Source organism: Phoca vitulina, unplaced genomic scaffold, assembly GCF_004348235.1.
Source record: "Phoca vitulina isolate PV1807 unplaced genomic scaffold, GSC_HSeal_1.0 scaffold1, whole genome shotgun sequence".
Classification (NCBI taxonomy): domain Eukaryota; kingdom Metazoa; phylum Chordata; class Mammalia; order Carnivora; family Phocidae; genus Phoca; species Phoca vitulina.
The window spans coordinates 80,058,869-80,078,460 of record NW_022589704.1 but is presented as its reverse complement, the minus strand read 5'-3'; the positions used below and the strand labels follow the sequence as shown (position 1 = coordinate 80,078,460).

Below are 19,592 nucleotides of genomic sequence, written 5' to 3'. Positions count from 1 at the left end.
AGGAAGGACCTAGAGAGACACGTCCCTGCTGTGAGGGAGTTTACATTCCGCTGGGAAGAGATAGCCAATAAACAAACAAATAAATGATGACAAACAAATGGATGACAAGAGTTATCAGTGACTTAAAGTCTGAGAGATTACCTATGGTATATAGTGTAGTCTCTTCCAGGACGTGACATCTAATTTGAATTCCGAACGGTCAGAAGAAGCCAATGCAAAGAAGTAAATCAAGCCACTAAATTCAATTCACCAAAAGCCAATTCTCAGACTAATTTACATATTGAAAGGAAGTAGGAAAATAAAAATGTTGGTAAAATTGTGGTAAATCTCCTCAGAACGTGCACACACACACACACACACACCACTTTTTGAGTTATGTTATTGTTGCTGCCAGAATTGTTTGTGAAATAAATTTAAATCCTGTCCTAAGTGTAAGATCGATCCTTGATCTGAGTGTTAGTGAGATGGAGGTACCTTGCATATCACGATATCTTTTCTGTTTTAACCTGTGTCTATTAGGCTTAAACCAAGCCATATAAACAAGGTCATAATGGAATTTCCAGGGGAGATGAAGAAAAAATGTTGTGGATATGTAGTTTTCTATGTTAAATTAAGAAAAGAGGAGAAACTATTGTTTTTATAATATCAACTATAAAAATAAAGCTTGACTAAATCTTGAATGATGGGTCATGTAAGTGATAAAATTATCAGAATCTTAGAGGCAAAGAGAAGATTTTCATATTTAGCAGAAGAGGACATACATGGGTTTCAAAAGTTTGAGAACTATGGCCTGAAGTGCTTTCCCAAAACTACCCTTTTGTCACTTTAAAAAATTTGTCAAGGGTCTTAAAATTATGCAACTCTGTTTTAGCAAATAATTCTCAGTAAATTAGCAAAATGGCTATTGATTTATGTACAGATAGATATATTTATCTCAGATTTATTTGTAGTTGCAAAAATTCAGGAGAAAATCTATGTTCACAAAAGGGAAGTAAATAAATTATAGATATATAGATATATCCCCAAAAATTCTATCCAGCAATTAAAAGTCATATTTTGGAAAAAATATTTAAAGCCATAGTAAAATGCTCAGGATAAAAATAAAGTATAAAGTGGTAATGATTCAGTATTAAAAGGAAAAAGATGCGTTTATAACATGGAAAAAACTTGGAATCAGTGCAACTTTGGAGAGCAATTTGGCAGTATCTGAAAATTAGAGAATGTGCAGACCCCACAACTTAACATTAATATGATAAATATACCAATAGATGAGTAGTTCTATAATCATATGATACAATACCATTCAGATGTTAAAAATTAACAAATTTGATCTATATATCTGCAACCGAGATAGATCTATGTATCTCAATTGAGATAGCTCTCAAACAGTGTTGGATTTTAAAAAGCAAGTTGCAGAATGATATATATGTGTAATAGTGTTTATATAAAAATTTTAAAATGCATATAGCAATACCAGATATTGTTTACATATACACATAGGGAGTATACCTATAAATGCATAGCCTGGAAGAATGAAGACCAGATTCATAATGGTGGTTGCCTTTAAGGTGAAGAGAAGGAAATAGGACTAAAGGAAGATGGGGTAGGGGAGGGAGATAGTATTTAACTCTATCTGTAATAGTGCTTTATTTTTAAAAATAAGCAAAACTGATAAAATGCTTACATTGTGAATTTGGAGTGGTGGTTTATTGTTTGTTATTATAAATTCTTTTTTAAAGTGTGCTTTTAAAACTTTCTAAAAACAATGATTGAAAGAAAGTATGTTCAGGTTTGCAGCGGTTATTATTCAACAGTGAGATTACAGTTCAATTTTAATTTCACCTTCAAACATCTCTGAATTTTCCAAATTCACAAAATGAATGTTGAGAAAATCAGGGCCACTTGCAGATAAATAAATGAGAACTGTGTAGTTACTGGACCTTGCTCTGTGAGGAGTCCCTAAAGCCCTTGCAATTGAGCTGCTTCTAAAAGGCTGAATGAAGTATCAGCAAAAAAAAGGATGACCCTCCCAGGGCCAAAAGGGAGTAGAGGGCTGGCTGCCTACATAGTATGGAGATATAAAACTGCCATGTCCTGGGAAGGAGGCAGGGGCATTAGTCTAAGCCAGTGGGTCTCAAACTTGAGCATGCATCAGAATCACCTGGAGGGTTTCTTAAAGAACAGAGTGACCCCTAGAGTTTCTAATTCATTAAGTCTGGGGCCAGGCCTGTGCATTTGTATTTCTGACAAGTTCCTGGGCATTATTGACAATAATGATGTTTGTCCCAGGACCATGCTTTGAGAACTGCTGGTCTAAGCAAAACCCAGCCATCAGATATTTGTATTTTTCATTAATGAAATATGAGAGAGACATATTTGGCAGGAATCAATCCAATGTTATTATCTGGCAGATCCACAAATTACTTAATGGAGTGAGCCAGCCTGTCTCAGGGAAGTTGGAATCACATGCAAGAGCAGGCAAACAAACAGGAAAAAAAAAAAAGAAGGAAGGAAAGGAAAGGAAAGGAAAAAAGAAAGAAAGAAAAAAGAAAATAGGCATCAAATGATCAGAAAGCTCAAAAGTAGGGAGAATGAGAGCTGGTCCAATCTAATGATCACAGACCACTGAAGGCATTTTATTGGGAAAAGCACGGTAATAAAATGAGCATGAAAAAGGACTGTTTAAAAAAAACAGGTTCAATAATCTGGGTCTGTTACTCTTTGACAAAACTGGGAGTCCAGGATGGTATGAAATTCATGTCTCTTTCCCATCTTTCATTAGCACTAGGAACTCCACTGGGCAGGACTGACCCTTCCTTGCTCTCTCCATCCTTTCTTATCCTTCCTCCCTCTTTTCTTTATATTCTTCCACACGGAACAGCTCTTTAATGCCAAACATTACACTGGGCTATGGATAAAGAGGTGCCTCCTTCTTTGTACTCCAGCCACAGCATAGTACCCTGTACCTAGTAGCTGCTGACTGTCAAATAAAACATGAATAAACACATACATGATCAGCAGGGGTCATGGTTAAGGTGCAGTGAATGGGAGACAAATGGGTCATTTCTGTGAGAAGCATAGACACAATGGAGTGGCCCCAACGATGTTAAGTTAGCAGCTTGAGACAGCATTGGGAATCACACTACTGGGCACTTTTCTTTATACCCCACATTTTTCCCAATAAATTTTTGCTACTTTTCCCATTGCTTGTGGATGTTTACAACACCCATGCGCAAGGTTTGTACTTTCAGCTAAATGACCTTTATCTGTCTCAGAGTCCAGGCTGCAAATAGAGCATATGCCCGAATACATGATGCCTTTTAATATAAGGCATTCTCCTGTTTTCTCAATAAAGACAGCCCCAAAAATGTTTGGGGCTAACTTAAATTGTAGGCTTTTAGGAATGTAGATAAAGTAGTTATGTGTCTATTTACACTGTTTAATGTGTTAAGTTATGCATACATATTTTAAACAAGTAAAATATAAATCTTTTTTTAACTTTTGAAACGATTTTAATATTTTCATATGAATTTTAAGTCCTTTAACACAGTCTTCCAGAGCATATCATCTTCACCTTTAGTTAAGTTGTTTGAGTATAGCATTTTTGAATCTGTGGATAATGCTGTCACTGGACATTTTTATCCCAAGCCACATGTCCCACTCATATAACACTAGAATGATTTTTTTATTCATCCTTTAGTATAGTTTCATGAGTCCCACAATGTAATTACACACTACATATTAAATTGATTATAGAAAGTCTTGTATACCACCAGAAATAAGGCTAGCAACTGTTATATCACATTCTCCATTAGGATTAAGTACTAAATCTTTTAAAAATTTTATTTGCTCTCTTTTTTTACTTAACAATTCCATTAAGATGACCTCTTTCAAGCTTTCCACGGTAGCACTGATTGCTGTTGTCTCAAGCCAGTATATTTTCCCCAAGCAGCACCTTGTGACTTAATAAAGGAATTAAGAGAGTACCCCATAATAGACAGGAATTTGTAAATCTTAACTATAAAGCAACTCCCACTCTTATATTCAAGAACAGTGGGGGGGAATCTCTTGTACTTAGAAGTGTACTGTATATTTTCTTTTAATTTTTTCTTAAAAAAAAAACACCTTTTCTTCTTTAGGCCAATATGATGACTAGAAAAGAAAAGTAAATCATAAGGGCATATACAATTAAAGAGTGATAAAATGTAACTGGATTAGTATAAAACGTTCCAGCTGTCAGAACATAAGAGGTGATAGATGCATTTTTATTGTGAGTAAGAAGGAGGTTGTGTGTGTGTGTGTGTGTGTGTGTGTGTGTGTGAAATGCCACGATTATGTCTATCTCTAATAATTAGAAAGTTACACGTGGTGAAGAGCAAGCAAATTGGTTAACTGGAGTAAGTGGATCAAGTTGGAAGAAGAAAACAAGACAAATTTGACATGCGATTTTGATGGCAGAGAACATCAAAGTGGTTTGGTGCACTTAGCAGTTTATTCTATTTTTAAATGTGTGCAGCTTCCCAGTTTTCAATATTAAATATAAAGTTTACACATTTATATATGTTTCAGGCTACATTATTGGAATTTTGAAGACATGAAAACATCAGATGAACCAACCTACAACATCTTGGATTCAGATTGGAAGATGAAGAGAAAATTTAAAGAATGTGGCCTCTAAAGGCGGGTAGTACCTGGAAATATTAACCGACTCACACTGTAAAAATGAGACCATTCTCTAGACCATAGAGGTTATTTTAGTCTGACATCAAGGTTCAAGACAAAATGTTGAACTAAAAACTTTACACTCCTCCCCTCCCCCAATTCAGGCAGGTACCAGCATTGGTGAATATGATTTTCCTTAGTCAGAGGCACTCATTTTTACCCATGTAGACCATCCTTAGGAATTAAATATTGTTTATTTAATGTAGATTATAATGGGAAACTGATTTTTTCCACAATGGCAGATTTCAAGGACTTGGTTCCAAACTGAGCCGAAGCTTCCCAATGCATTTTGTACAGTCTGGGAAAAACTGTGCTGCATTGGCCATTTTTGAAGGCCATCATGCCCTGTAATATAAGGATATCATCTTATTGCTGATATCTTTGGAGAGTCCCAAGCAGACACAGAAAATGAATGGAGGCAAGGACTGTGACGGAGGGGACAAAGATGGAGGTCTTCCAGCTATACAAGTTCCTGTGGGTTGGCAGCGTCGTGTGGATCAAAATGGAGTGCTTTATGTCAGGTGAGCCACCTTATTACCTTTGTCACCTCCACGTGTGCAATCCCGTAATTAAGGAGGTAGAGTCTGTTCCTTTGAGGGAGCAACATACCATCACTGACATCATTTCACATAAATTTGAGTAAATGACCTTCGTGCTAGAAATATTCGAGTGTTTCATTCTGTACTGTTTTGCAATGTAAATTGCCTTAGGTTACAAGAGAGATTTTTTATGCATTACTTGTGTTTATATAAGATGTCATTCCGCTTATCTCTGTAACAAGGATAAAGAAAAGTATGAAGATTTCTAAAAGAAACATATAAGCATCATTACCACATTCACAGGAGAATGTAAAATACTGGAAAGAGACCTGATATCTCTTGACAATATTATCCTGTCCTTCTAGTGCTTCATATGGCTTTTCTGATGTAAGATTGAGTGTTTTTATCTATAAGCAGTTTCAGTTATGAGTCTTCTTAATTCCTGATATTAATTAAAAATAATTTCCCTATTTTTTTTCTGTGCAGTTTTTAATCTATTCCATTGCATATAATAGTGAAAAAGAAAAAGTCATGACGGAGATGGCTGTTCCTCTCACAAGTAAAAATCATACAAATAAAATGCAAATGCCTGCTCTTTTTAATTTTGGTAACATGTATCTTGTGTACAAGTTGAATGGAATAACTCAACTGTTGACAAGAAGTTTCAGGGTTTTTTTTAACTGACCTATAATATTGTATTAGTTTTATTAGTACAACATAGCGATTCAGTATTTGTATACATTATGAAATGGTCATCTCAATAAGTCTCGTTACCATCTATCATCATACAAATTATTCAATAATTACTGACTATTCCCTATGCTGTCCATTACATCCCTGTGTCTTACTTATTTTATAATTGGAAGACTGTACCTCTTATCCCCTTCATGAATTTTGTCCATCCCTCCACCCGTCTCCCCTCTATCAGCCACCAGTTTGTTTTCTATATCTATGGTCTGTTTCTATTTTGTTTGTTTATTCATTTGTTTTGTTCTTTAGGTTCCACATATAAATGAAGTTATATAGTATTTGTCTTTCTCTGTCTGACATATTTTGCTTAGCGTACTACCCACTCCATTCATCCATGCTGTCACACATGGCCAGATCTCATACTTTTTAATCACTGAGTAATATTCCAGTGTGTGTGTTTGTGTATGCGTCTGTGTGTGTGTACCATATCTCCTTTGTGCATTCATCTATCTATGAACATCTAGGGGGCTTCCATATCTTGGCTATTGCAAATAATGCTGTGATGAACATAGAAGTGCCAATGTCTTTTTGAATGAGTGTTTTCATTTTCTTTGGTTAAATACCTAGAAGTGGAATTACTGGATCATATGGTATTTCTATTTTTAATTTTTTGAGGAAGCTCCATACTGTTTTCCAAACTTGCTGCTCCAGTTTACATTCATACCAACAGTGCACAGGGTTCCTTTTTCTCTACATCCTGACCAATACTCGTTATTTCTTATCTTTTTAATGACAGCCACTTTGACACCTGTGAGGAGATATCTCGTTGTGGCTTAGATTTGCATTTCCCTGATAGATAGTGATGTTGAGCATTTTTTCATGTGCCTGTTGGCCATCTCTATGTCTTCTTTGGAAAAATGTCCATTCAGGTCATCTGTACATTTTTTAAATCTGATTGTTTGGTTTTTTTGATATTAAGTGGTATGAGTTCTTTATATATTTTGGATGTTAACCCCTTATTGGATATTTGTCTTTTTGTTTGTTGATGATTTATTTCAGTGTGTAAAAAGCTTTTTAGTTTGATATAGTCCCTTTGTTTATTTTTATTTTTGCTGTCCTTGCCTGACATGGCAGATCCAAAAAAATATTACTAAGACTGATGTTGAAGAGCTTACTGCTTATGTTTTCTTTTAAGAGTTTTATGGTTTCAGATCTTACATTCAAGTCTTCAATTTTGAGCTTATTTTTTCTGTGTGGTGCAAGAAAGTGGTCCAGTTTCACTGTTTTGCATGTAGCTGTCCAGTTTTACTAGCAACACTTATTAAAGAGATTGTCTTTTCCCCCATTGTAGGCTCTTGCCTCCTTTGTTGTAGATTAATTGACCATATAACCATAGGTTTATTCTGGGCTCTCTATTCTGTTCCACTGACCTGTGTATCTGTTTTTATGCTAGTACCATATTGTTTTGATTACAATAGCTTTGTAGTATAGTTCGAAATGGGGATTGTGATTAACTCCAGCTTTGTTCTTTCTCAAGATTGACTTGGCTATTCAGAGTCTTCTCTCCTTTTTCATTTGTTATTTTGTTCATTTGGGTCCTCTCTTTTTTTTTCTTAATGAGTCTAGCTAAATGTTTTCAATTTTGTTTATCTTTTCAAAGAAGCAGCTCTTAGTTTCATCGATCTTTTCTATTTTTTTTTATTTTTAGTCTCTATTTCATTTATTTCCATTCTAATGTTTATTTCCTTTTTCTACTAACTTTGGGTTTTATTTGTTCTTTTCCTAGTTCCTTTAGGTGTAGGATTAAATTATTTATTTGAGATTTTCTTGTTTCTTGAAGCAGGCCTGTGTCACTATAAACGTCCCTCCTAACACTGCTTTTGCTGCATCCTATAGATTTTAGAATGTTGTGTTTATTTGTCTCAAAATATTTTTTTATTTCTTCTTTGATTTCTTCATTGACCAATAGTTGTTCAGTAGCATGATGTTTAGTCTCCATGTGTTTGTGTTTTTTCAATTTGTCTTCTTGTAATTGATTTTACATTTGTTTTATACTGTTGTGGTTGGAAAAGATGGTTTATATGATTTCAATCTCTTAAATTTACTTATTCTGCACCCTGACATCATGCTCCATTTGCACTTGAGATGGAATGTTCTATACATATCTAATAAGTCCATCTGGTCTAGTGGGTCATTTAAGGCCAATATTCCTTATTGAAGTTCTGTCTGGATGATCTATCCATTGATGTAAGTGGGGTGTTAAAACCCCCTAATATTATAGTATTGCTGTCAGTTTCTCCCTTTGTGTCTCTTAATATTTGCTTTATATATTTAGGTGCTACTATGTTGGGTACATAAATATTTGCAAATGTTATATCTTCTCGTTGAATTGATCCCTTTATCATTTTGTGATTTCTTTTTTTTATTTCTTGTTACAGTCTTTGTTATAAAGTCTATTTTTGATATAAGTATTGCTACCCCAGCTTTGATTTTGTTTCCATTTGCATAGAGTATCTTTTTTCATTTCTTCAATTTCAGTCTGTGTGTGTGTCCTTAGATCTGAAGTAAGTCTCTTATAGGCAGCATACAGATGGGTCTTGTTTCTGTTTTTGTTTTTGTTTTTTTAATCCATTCAGCCACTCTGTGTCTTTTGATTGGAACATTTAGTCCATTTATACTTAAAGTAATTATTGATAAGTGTGTACTTATTGCCATTTTGTTGTTTTCTGGTTGTTTTTGTAGTTATTCTCTGTTCCTTTCTTCTCTTGCTCTCTTCCTTTGTGATTTGATGATGTTTTTTAGTTTTATGTTTGGATTCCTTTCCCTTTATTTTTTGTGTATCTATTTTAGTTTTTAGTTTTTGGTTACCATGAGGTTCATATATAACAACCTATACATATAGCAATCTATTTTAAGTTGGTGGTTGCCTAAGTTTGAAAGCATTCTAAAAGCACTACATTTTTGCTTTCCCTCTACCCACATTTTATGTTTTTGATGTTATGTTTTACATCTTTTTATTTTGTGTATCTTTTAGTTATTGCAGATATCATTGATTTTACTACTTTTGTCTTTTAACCTTCATACTAGCATTATAAGTGGTTGATCACTACCTTTCCTGTATATTTGCCTTTACCAGTGAGATTTTTTTTTCTTTCATATATTTTCTTATTTCTAGTCATGGCCTTTTCTTTTCAACTTAAAGTAGTCCCTTTAATATTTCTTATAAAGCCAATTTAGTTATGATGAACTCCTTTAGCTTTTGCTTGTCTGGGAAACTATTTATCGCTCCTTCAATTCTGATTGATAACTTTGCCGGGTAAAGTATCCTTGGTTGTAAGCTTTTTCCTTTCATCACTTTGAATTTATCATGCCACTCTCTTCTGGCCTACAAAGTTTCTGCTGAAAAATCAGCTGATAGTCTTATGGGCATTCCCTAATAAGTAACTAATTTTTTTCTTTTTTTTTTTTTTTTAAGGATTCTCTCTTTATCTTTAATTTTTGACATTTAATTGTAATGTGTCTTGGTGTAGATCTGTAGGTTCATCTTGTTTGGGACTCTCTGTGCTTCCTGAACCTGGATGTCTCTTTTCTTCCCCAGGTCAGGGACATTTTCAGCTATTATTTTTTCAAATAAGTTTCCAACACTTTCTTTCTTCTACTTATGTGACCCCTAAATATAATGTGGATGTTAGTATGCTTGATGTTGTTTCAGGGGTTTCTTAAACTGTCCTCATTTGTTTAAATTATTTTTTATCTTTTCTCATTCAGTTTAGGCTATTTCTATTACCCTGTCTTCCAGATTGCTGATCCATTTTTCTGTATCATCTAATCTGCTGTTTATTCCCTCTAGTGTATTTTTCACTTCTGTTATGGTATTCTTCAGCTCTGATTGGTACTTTCTTTTATTTTCTATCTCTTTGTTGAAGTTCTAAATGTGTTGTTCAGCCATTGTTCTCACAAGTTCAGTAAGCATGTTTATGACCATAACTTTGATCTCTTTAACAGATAGATTGTTTATCTCTGTTTGTTTAGTTCTTTTTTTTTTTTTTTTTGAGGTTTTGTGATTGTTCTTTTGAACATAGTCCTCTGTCTCCTCATTTTGCCTACCTTTCTGTGTTTGTTTCTATGTATTAGGCAGTTCAGCTACCACTCCTGTCTTGAAGGAGTGGCCTCATATAAGATGTCCTATGGGGCCAAAAGTGCAATCCTCCCTAACCACCGGAGTCAGCTGCTACAGGGGTATCCCTTGTATGGGCATTGTGTACCCTCCTATTGTGGTGGGGCCACAATTGCTGTGGTTGTACTGCTGGGCAGGGCTGACCCCTGGCCTGGTTGGCTTGTGGCCTGGGGGTAACTGCTGCAGGCATGCTGGTGGGCAAGATTAGTGTCTTGTTGGCTGCAAGGCCTGGTGGAGGTGCAAGGTTGTGTAGAGCTCTCAGCAAGGCACACCCTTGGCATTAGTGGTCTAGTAGGAGGATTCCAAAATGGATCCAGTGCCTGGATCAGCATGGCAGAATGAGGTAGCAGAAATGACTGTCACCAGTGTCTTAGTCCTTGGGGAGAGGCCCTGCCGCCTCATGCCTCTCCAGCAGGCACTCCAAGATTGGTAAGTAGGTATTCTTCACTGTGGCCTATGCACTTTTCAATCTAGTGTTTTTGCTCTAGTTTCGAGTCTATGCATGAGCCCTTTAGAGCAGTTTTTTTTTTTTTTTTCCTATAAATATGTAGTTTTTCTGGACATATTCTCTGTTGGTTTTCAAAGCCAGCTATTTTGGGGGCTTGTCCCTCCTGTGCAAGATCTAAGGGTTGGGTTGCCTGATGTGGAGCTTAAATCATTTGTTTTTTAGGGAAGAGTTCCATACCTTTGAGATCCTTCCTGACTGTGGAACTTCATGCCTCGGGTGTGGTTTTTTCCTTATTGAGACTGTATCTCTGCCTCTTCCACCCATCTCAGTGCTGCCCCTTGTTGTGGAGGCTCTCTGTTCATCTAGTTTCTAGGTCTTTAAGGGGCAATATTCCATATGTAGTTGTAGATTTATTATGTCCATGGGAGGAGTTGAGCTCAGGATTTTCCTACACTATTCATCTTGAATGCTTAACCAAGTTTTAGTCTTCTTATTAAACAAATGCCACCTAAGTTACTTATTTTGTAGCTTTTCAGGAAGTATATGAAAGGTTATGATAACGTAAATCTTTCTTTGTGATGTAATAAAAATACTATCAGAAACAGACTTAGGACTTTTTAAAAGATATAACATTGCATCATTACATTACATTACATCATTACATTTTAAAAGATATAACATTGCATCATTAATGTGGTTACATTACATTACATTAATGCTATTTCTTTCAATGTGGTTATTTGTATCCCACTTCAGTGGAATTCTCTATTTGTACAAGGATGTATTTATATAAATGAGATCTTTTCTATTGTATAAATACAAATGATTTCATACCTTAACAACTCAAAAGTCAGTTCAGATTTTATCTCAGATCTGTTTGCTTTGTGTAAGTTGTTTCTTGAGGGAAACTTAATTACCTATTGAAATTGTTTTGCACATAAGTATTTTATTTCTGTAATAGTAAAGATGTGCTCTATATTAATTGGAGTGAAGAGAAAAGAAAGCAGGGAATATGGAGCTCATCTCACAGTAGATAAGATGGACAAGGACACATAACTTTTTTGAAGTGTTCCTATTGCCAATGTTGTTTAAAAACTGCTAAAAATACTTTGCTCTAAGTATAATATAGCAAGATATCAGTGTTACTGTTTATATTTATGGTTAGTCTAGCCTGTAAGGAGCAAATATATATTCAACTTAGAGCAAATGAGTCTAAAATCTTAATAATTTAATTTTTTTACTTCATCTCCATCCCTATGAAAGATATATCAGCTTTTCAGATTGCTGAGAACTAAGTTAAACCAAGTTAAGTCTAAGAATCTGTCATTCATCTTGTTCATTTATGATTTTCCAAGTGTAAGTAGACTTCATTATCTGTTACTGTGAGTTCTCCAAATCCAGATCTATACGCTAAGAATTATTTTGGAAACAAACTTTGCTAGATAAGATTAAGCACCGTCAAATAAACTAAGTCAGCATGGTTTTTATTTGTTTGTATATATAACTGGTAAAATTACTACTTAAACATATATGGGAGGCTAGCCCTCCTTCTGTAGCTCCCTTCTCAATGTGCAGTTTGCTTGTAATTTTTAGGTTAGTCTCCAGCTGCTCCTGCCTGGGGGTGGCATTGAGGCTGCACATTAAATTTCCCACCTGCTTCCAATCTTTTGAGCTTTATCTGTGCCGTAAGACTTGTAACTATTTTTTATATTAATTATTACTCCCAAAAGTTAATTAAAGAGCTACAACTGAAGAGAAGAACTCAACTGACTGATTGAGAGGAAATGTTTTTAAAGTATCTACAGTAGAGTACTCTAATAGAATTCAGGAATTCTTGTCTTCAGGTTTCATTTTACAATTAAATTCCTCTAGGATTCAGTCCGTATGCTTTCTTTAACTGTAAAATGCTAGGCAGTTTCTTTTCACAAAATTCATGAATTCTTCATATGACAACTGATTGGTAATCTTGTTTTATAAAAATTACCAGACCTTCAAAAATCATCTGGTTGCCCCTACCACTGGGGTGGAACTCAATCTGTAACATAGGAAGTATTTTTTGCATATCATCTGTAAAAAATTGTTAGTCTAAACAAAAGAATGAGTCAACAATGTTGAGGATTTTAATTGAGACTTTCTACATTCGTAAGTCACTTATATGATTGTCCATAAATATGAATTGCATTTTAAAGCTGGTTTATTTATAGATCTAAAACTATTACCTCTGTTTTTGTACAGGCAGTCTGCCCCCAGTAGAGTAATGCTTTGTATACAAAATGGAGAGTATAGTTTCTGGATAAATTTAATCAGAAGGCTAAAGTGAAGGTTTCAGTAAATAGTCATAAATAAAAGATATTCTTGAATGAAAAATATATGATAATTTTCAAAGCATAATATGCATTTAAGTTGTAAAATCAACATATTAATAGTAAAAGTCCTAAGGTGCAGATAGCCCATTTTAAACTAACCCTCATTGTAAATAAAAATCAAAGACTTATCCTGTCATCTGAATTAGTACCTAATCTGTAAGCTTAAACTTGATCAGTATTCATGTATTATACTGACTTTTTGACCCACAGAGTAGTAACATTGAGAGAACTACCCCAATTACCAACCAGAAGACCTGCAAGGCACTTTTCTGCCATGTAAAACCCTATTTTCTTAAGGAGTTCCCCATCCTTTGTCAGTTCTGCATGGCTCCTCTTTCCTTACCAATAGGGTATGGTTCTTCAGTACAATTTGAGTTGGGCCACACTTGTCTATCTTCAAAGAAACACATGGATTGGGAAAAAAAGAGAAATCTGCTTTTACACTGGGGCAATTTGGTTCTAGACTCCAAGACTAAAGGCAAGAACGTGTTAGCTCCAACTTTTATAGACTTAGTGACTTTCTGGTTTGACTTCCAACATGTTCCTAAATTTCAGTCTTTCCTCAAACAGCTTTAAAGGTAGATCTTCTAGTTTAAAATAATAACTACTTTCATGTAGTTTTCTTGGTCCTTTCTTGCCTGCTTCTGTACTTTTTTAAGAATAACATTTTTCCCATCCCCTTAGTCCACTCTTGGTTTTCAAAATACTTTTATTTAATTTTCTATGAAAATCTCTATTTTTCTGAGAAATAGTTTGGTTAAAAGAAAGAGCGATAGTGTTAAAGGCTATAATTTAGTAGATAACATAATATTGACAAAGCAAATGTTTTTCCTTAGTAGGAAAATGTTATCTTGTGAAGGACAGTAAGACTATGAATTATGCCTTTTTTCATTTAATATGTACAGTCGGAATTATTTCCTGATGTTTTTTTAAACTATTTTTACAGTCCCAGTGGGTCTTTGTTATCTTGCTTGGAGCAGGTTAAAACATACCTGCTTACTGACGGAACATGCAAGTGTGGCTTGGAATGTCCTCTTATTCTTCCCAAGGTAACCATTTCACAATAGATCTATTGGCAGTTTTGTATTTTTTTAGGTGTTTCATATATTTGCTTTTCTCATTTGGCATTTCATTTTTATATTACTTCTCCAATCATATATGCATTTTAAAGTCTTTATCTAATTAGATATCTTTTGCATGTGTTCTGGAATGCTTAAAATTGCAGGAAATAGTTAAGTCCCAGTCATGTTCAAAGGTGACAAACTATATTCATATTAAATATTTCATCAGAATCTTTTTAGCACCCTTTTATTTGAACTACACCCATGCTCACTGTTTAATAGTATTTTTCCCCTACTATAACTGCTCAATCTGCAATATGATTTTTTTGCACTGGTGTTGATAAATTTGCCACAAATATTTCTAAAATCACAAAGCTGAACCCTCCGAGCCAAAAGTAAAGCTGTTTTAGTCCTTTGCTAGGTAAAAAATACAGTTATTTTAAATAATTAAATATTTTAGAATAGAATAGGAACAGGTCATTGTTCTCTGAATATTACGTGCTAATCTTAGAACTAAAGTTTAATAAATAGTTTTTTCCTTTTATTTGTGTCACCTCATTCACCCCCAAAAAAAGCATTTGAAACGGTCTATAAGTGTATACACAATAAGTAATAAGATTTTTTAAAAATAGAGTAATAGACTTTTTAAATCCATGAAAAAGTAATATTAATATAATAATATATAAAGCCAAAGACAAAGTTAGCATGTAGAAATGTCAGCTCTTACGGGTTTTTAACTGTACTTCATCTGTTTTTGTACTGTTGTAACATCAGGAAGTATCTAAAATTGGAAACATTATCAGGTATTATACCTTTCCATATATTTATCTTGGTTGTCTTATTTTCATTATTTACTTTGTCACTAAAAACCAAGAGTTCAGCAGAAATATTTATTATACTATATATAAAGTTATTTTCTTAAATTTAAAAACTTGAGACAGTTTTACTCAAATTTATTGCTTAATCTATGCAAAACTTGTCTTATAACAAGGAGTTTTTTTTTTTAATTTGATGTTTTTATAGACATTCTAAACAGAGAATTTTTTTTTCCAGGTGTTTAATTTTGATCCTGGAGCTGCTGTGAAACAGAGAACTGCAGAAGATGTTAAAGCAGATGAAGATGTCACAAAGCTATGCATACATAAAAGAAAAATCATTGCAGTGGCTACACTTCACAAAAGCATGGAAGCCCCACATCCTTCTCTGGTGCTCACCAGTCCCGGGGGAGGAACAAGTATGTAATGTGGTGAAAGGTTTAGAAATTTTCCTCCCCAACTTCTCTCCTAGAGGAGTCACTGGAAATCACTTGCTAAACATTTTCTGAGTCCCCTTTTTAAATATGCAGAATGCTTTTTAAAGTTATATATGTTTTATCATTTTTTTACAAATAGTAAATTAATCTGAAATATTCCTATGAAGTTGTCTCCCCAAATTTTCTATTTAAATCACTGAGTTAACTGAGCAGAATAAACACCAATTAACACATACAAATGCTATGCAAGTACACAGAGCTGAGCTAACAAATGCGAAAGTACCATTGGTTTTTAGGAAACAAATGTAACCTTTCTCCGAGCTGGTTTAGATGTGTGGTATCAAGTCCTCAAACAGAACCAGCAATATTGTCCAGAGTTAGCAGTGTTAGTTGTTTTTTTGTTGTTTTTTTTTTAAGATTTTATGTATTTATTTGAGAGAGAGAGAGAGAGAGAGCAGTGAGGGGGACAGAGGGAAAAGCAGACTCCCCGCTGAGCAGGGAATAAGGCTCATTCCCAGGGTCCCGGGATCATGACCTGAGCTGAAGGCAGATGCTTAACCAACTGAGCCACGCAGGTGCCCCCAGTGTTATTCTTTCAGTCACTTAATAGCTATTTCTTGAACACCTACTAAGAGAAATCACCTAATCAGAAACTTTTCATACCTCCACCACACACAGAAACCACACACACGCATGCCTGCTTTTATTTTTTTTAATTTCAAAGCTGCAGAAAAATTACATAAACAGTTCACTGAGCACCCAAGTACCCTTCACTTAGATTTGACAATTAACATTTTGTGGCAAAAGTTGCAAATATTATGACAATTCATCCCTAAATATTTCAGTACACATGGATGTTCACCTATATAAACCATGACCTAATTATCATATTCAAAAAATTTAACACTTATTATCTAAAATGCAGTGTATATAATTAAAAAATAGTTGTCCTAATAATTTCCAATTATTCCAGTTGTCCTAATAGTTTCTTCAATTTTTAAACCCAGGAGGCAATCAAAGATTGTACAACCGCACTAAATTGTTACACTTCTTTAACCTACACCAATTTCCCCATCTTTTATTTTTTTTTATTTTTTTTTTTTTAAAGATTTTATTTATTTATTTGAGAGAGAGAGCACATGAGAGGGGGGAGGGTCAGAGGGAGAAGCAGACTCCCTGCTGAGCAGGGAGCCCGATGCAGGACTCGATCCTGGGACTCCAGTATCATGACCTGAGCCAAAGGCAGTCGCTTAACCAACTGAGCCACCCAGGCGCCCAATTTCCCCATCTTTTAAAATCTATTTTTGAAGAGTCCAGGTCAGTTTTACAAATATTCTTCAAGTTAGATTTGCCTGATTATTTCTTCATATTTTTTTTATACTCAGGTTAAACACAGTTTGATAGAATACTGCATAGGTGATGTTATGTCCTCATTAGGAGGCACATAATGTCAATTTATCCCATATTGATGACATTAAGCTTAAGTGCTTGGTTAAAGTTATGTATATCCAATTTCTCCATTGTTAAGGTAACTTTTCCCTTTATAACTAATATGTAATTTGTGGAACTATACTTTGAGACTCAGGAACTTCTTTTTGTATGAGCTAGGATGTGAACTCCCTTCAAAATATTACGATCAACTTAACGGTTGAGTAATAATTCAAGATAAAATATGGCTGAGCACCAAAGCATTTGTTTATGAAGAATAAGTGATATTGTTCTGCAGAGTTCTAAAAAATAGGAACAATGGGTATAACTTGTAGTGATCAGAGAAGGCTTTATGGTAGACCTCAGATTTGAACCAGCCCTGGAAAATGGTAAGATTTAGACATATGAGGGAAATAAGAAAATTCTTATTCAGTATGAGTATAGCATAACTAAGAGATGATGTGGACACTAACCTGACTTGAGTGAATAGATTAAATTTGTGTAGGTAAGTTGGCGCCAAATTACTAACAGCTTTAGATACAAAAGGACCAGTTGTGACATCATACAGGTAATTGAAGAGTCACACTTAGAACTCATGCAAAGAGAGCAGGAGGAGACAAATTTGGCAGTTATTAGTAGAGAGCTCCTCTTCAATAACCCTCTAACCTTTGAACTTTAACAGGAATGATCAGAAAAAATTGCTCCACTAAGGTATGTAAGAAAAAAAAATTTAGGGAATTTTTCTTTTTCTTTTAATGAGCTACATTTCCTTAAATTAAAAGATATTGCAACAATTTAAAGACACATTTAATAGTAATAAATTATTTGAAATTTACCATTATCTTGCCACCTTGATATAACTACGTTTTCATTTTGCATATTACCTTACATGTACCTGCTGTCATTCTCATATCACATTATATCAATTTTACTTACCTCTTTCTGCAAAGTCTGCCTTGTCACTTTTTTAATGACCCTAACAGAATCTTGATCTAGGTCCTTTGTTGTACTCTATACGTACAAGTTTCATTATTGAAATTACAGGTAAATCTTTAACCAGTATAGGTATAAGAGGTATATCTCCATCCCCTTTTAAAATGATATGCTTTATTGGATTAATTGCTACCCTTTTACTAGCTTCAGACATAGCATTTATTTTAATTTCCTAATATTAAACTATATTATAGGGTTGGGATTTAAATAAAAGTTAAGGAGACTCAGGTTGTAGTTTTCATCCCTCTTTATTTACATACATGCGGGTATATTTAGTTTCTGTCTATTCTTTTGAAAGGTCTACTTGAGTATACATGAAAGCACTTGATGAGTGCCCAGCATTTACATTTGCCAACTCTTGTAATAATTTAGTTCCTAAATGTAACACAATGTCGGCATGACTTTTGTTTGTTTATTCAGTATTCCTGTCATTTTAAAGATGGTAACAATTTTTCCCCATGTATGGAAGAAATCCTTTCCAAACCACAGCTGTTTTCTAAATTCTGTTGAATATAAGAATGCCAGTGTCTAGGGCGCCTGGGTGGCTCAGTTGGTTGGGCGACTGCCTTCGGCTCGGGTCATGATCCTGGAGTCCCAGGATCGAGTCCCGCATCGGGCTCCCTGCTCGGCAGGGAGTCTGCTTCTCCCTCTCCCACTCCCCCCTCTTGTGCTCTCTCTCTCTCTCACTCTCTCTCTCAAATAAAAAAAAAAAAAAAAAAAAAAAAAAGAATGCCAGTGTCTATATTTTTAAGCATTGAACTGTACATAATTATATAAATAACCAAAAAAAAAAAAAAACACAACTCCATGGTTTTGTTACTAATAAGGACACAGTTCATCATGTAATAATGCTAATGATTATGTGTTCTGTGCTCTCACTAGATGCTAGGTGCAATGCCCCAAATATTAAAATTCTGTCTTTAGTAAGAAAATAAGTTCATTTGGGTTTATCTTCTGCAATTCTCTTGTATCATTGGTTCTCAACTTTTCATATATTATGTGCAGAAACCACTCTATCAAATAATCTCTACCATACCAGAAACAGAAAGCCCACTTTTCCAAGAAAAATATATGTTCACTTCGTTCTTTTATTTCTTTAATGCAGCCTACCTAGACTTCTATATATCTCAGGTTGAGAACTACCGTCTTAGAAATTGTTATGATATAATTTTACCTGTATACTATGTAGCAGGTAGGAGAAGTATATTTATCTTAAGTGTGCGATTATCTATTTAAGTAAATATACCTCTGATTGCAACTGAACCCAAGTATACTTGCTAATATATTGCCAGTGGGCAATATATAGTATAAATGGTACCACTTTCCTCACCTGTGCCTGTAACAGACTCATTGGCATTTTCTCACAGAGCCCAGCCAGGGTGCAACATCCTTTCAACGTAGCTCTCTAAGCAGCCACCACCAGTTGATGGGAATTGGCATATGAAGCTGATTTTATTTGCCATATCTGTTTTAGAAGGCACAACTTTATAAATTGTTAAACATCCTCAGGGGCTAAAAAACTTAAACCTAAAATTCTGACATGATAGAATGAAAATTCTGTATGATGAGCCAGCTTGCTTTTGTTGCCTGTATTCTGTCTGATCTCCAAAAGAACTGAAGGGATTCCAAAAAGCCAGGGAGGGAGCAATGCTTGCTGTAAAAAGAGAATACTCAATTGGAACCCAGTACTGAAGATTTGAGCCTTCTGAGTAAATTTTGCATAGGAATTCTATCCTAATAAAAGAGTCACAATCTTTTACCTAAGTTGGTTGACCAAGGCTGTTTTTACAATAATGGCTGATCAAGGGCAAAGAGATTGCAATGTTATCCTGTTACAGACTTGATGAAGCTAAGCATGATTGTGATATCACAGCACTTACTATTGTTATCACTCCCATTTTAAAAGAATCAAAATC

General features: G+C 34.6%; 1 protein-coding gene across 3 annotated transcripts in view; it reads left to right on the top strand.

The window, feature by feature from the left end:
* Window positions 1-19,592, top strand: part of MBD5 (methyl-CpG binding domain protein 5) — a 138,639-nt gene that overhangs the window by 73,238 nt on the left and 45,809 nt on the right. For all 3 annotated transcript variants that reach the window (XM_032410836.1, XM_032410845.1, XM_032410827.1), the window contains 3 exons: window positions 4,570-5,243; window positions 13,889-13,991; window positions 15,057-15,237. In XM_032410836.1, coding sequence (XP_032266727.1) covers window positions 5,131-5,243; window positions 13,889-13,991; window positions 15,057-15,237 — 397 coding nt within the window. In that variant the 5' untranslated portion in view covers window positions 4,570-5,130. The remainder of the gene's footprint in view (window positions 1-4,569; window positions 5,244-13,888; window positions 13,992-15,056; window positions 15,238-19,592) is intronic.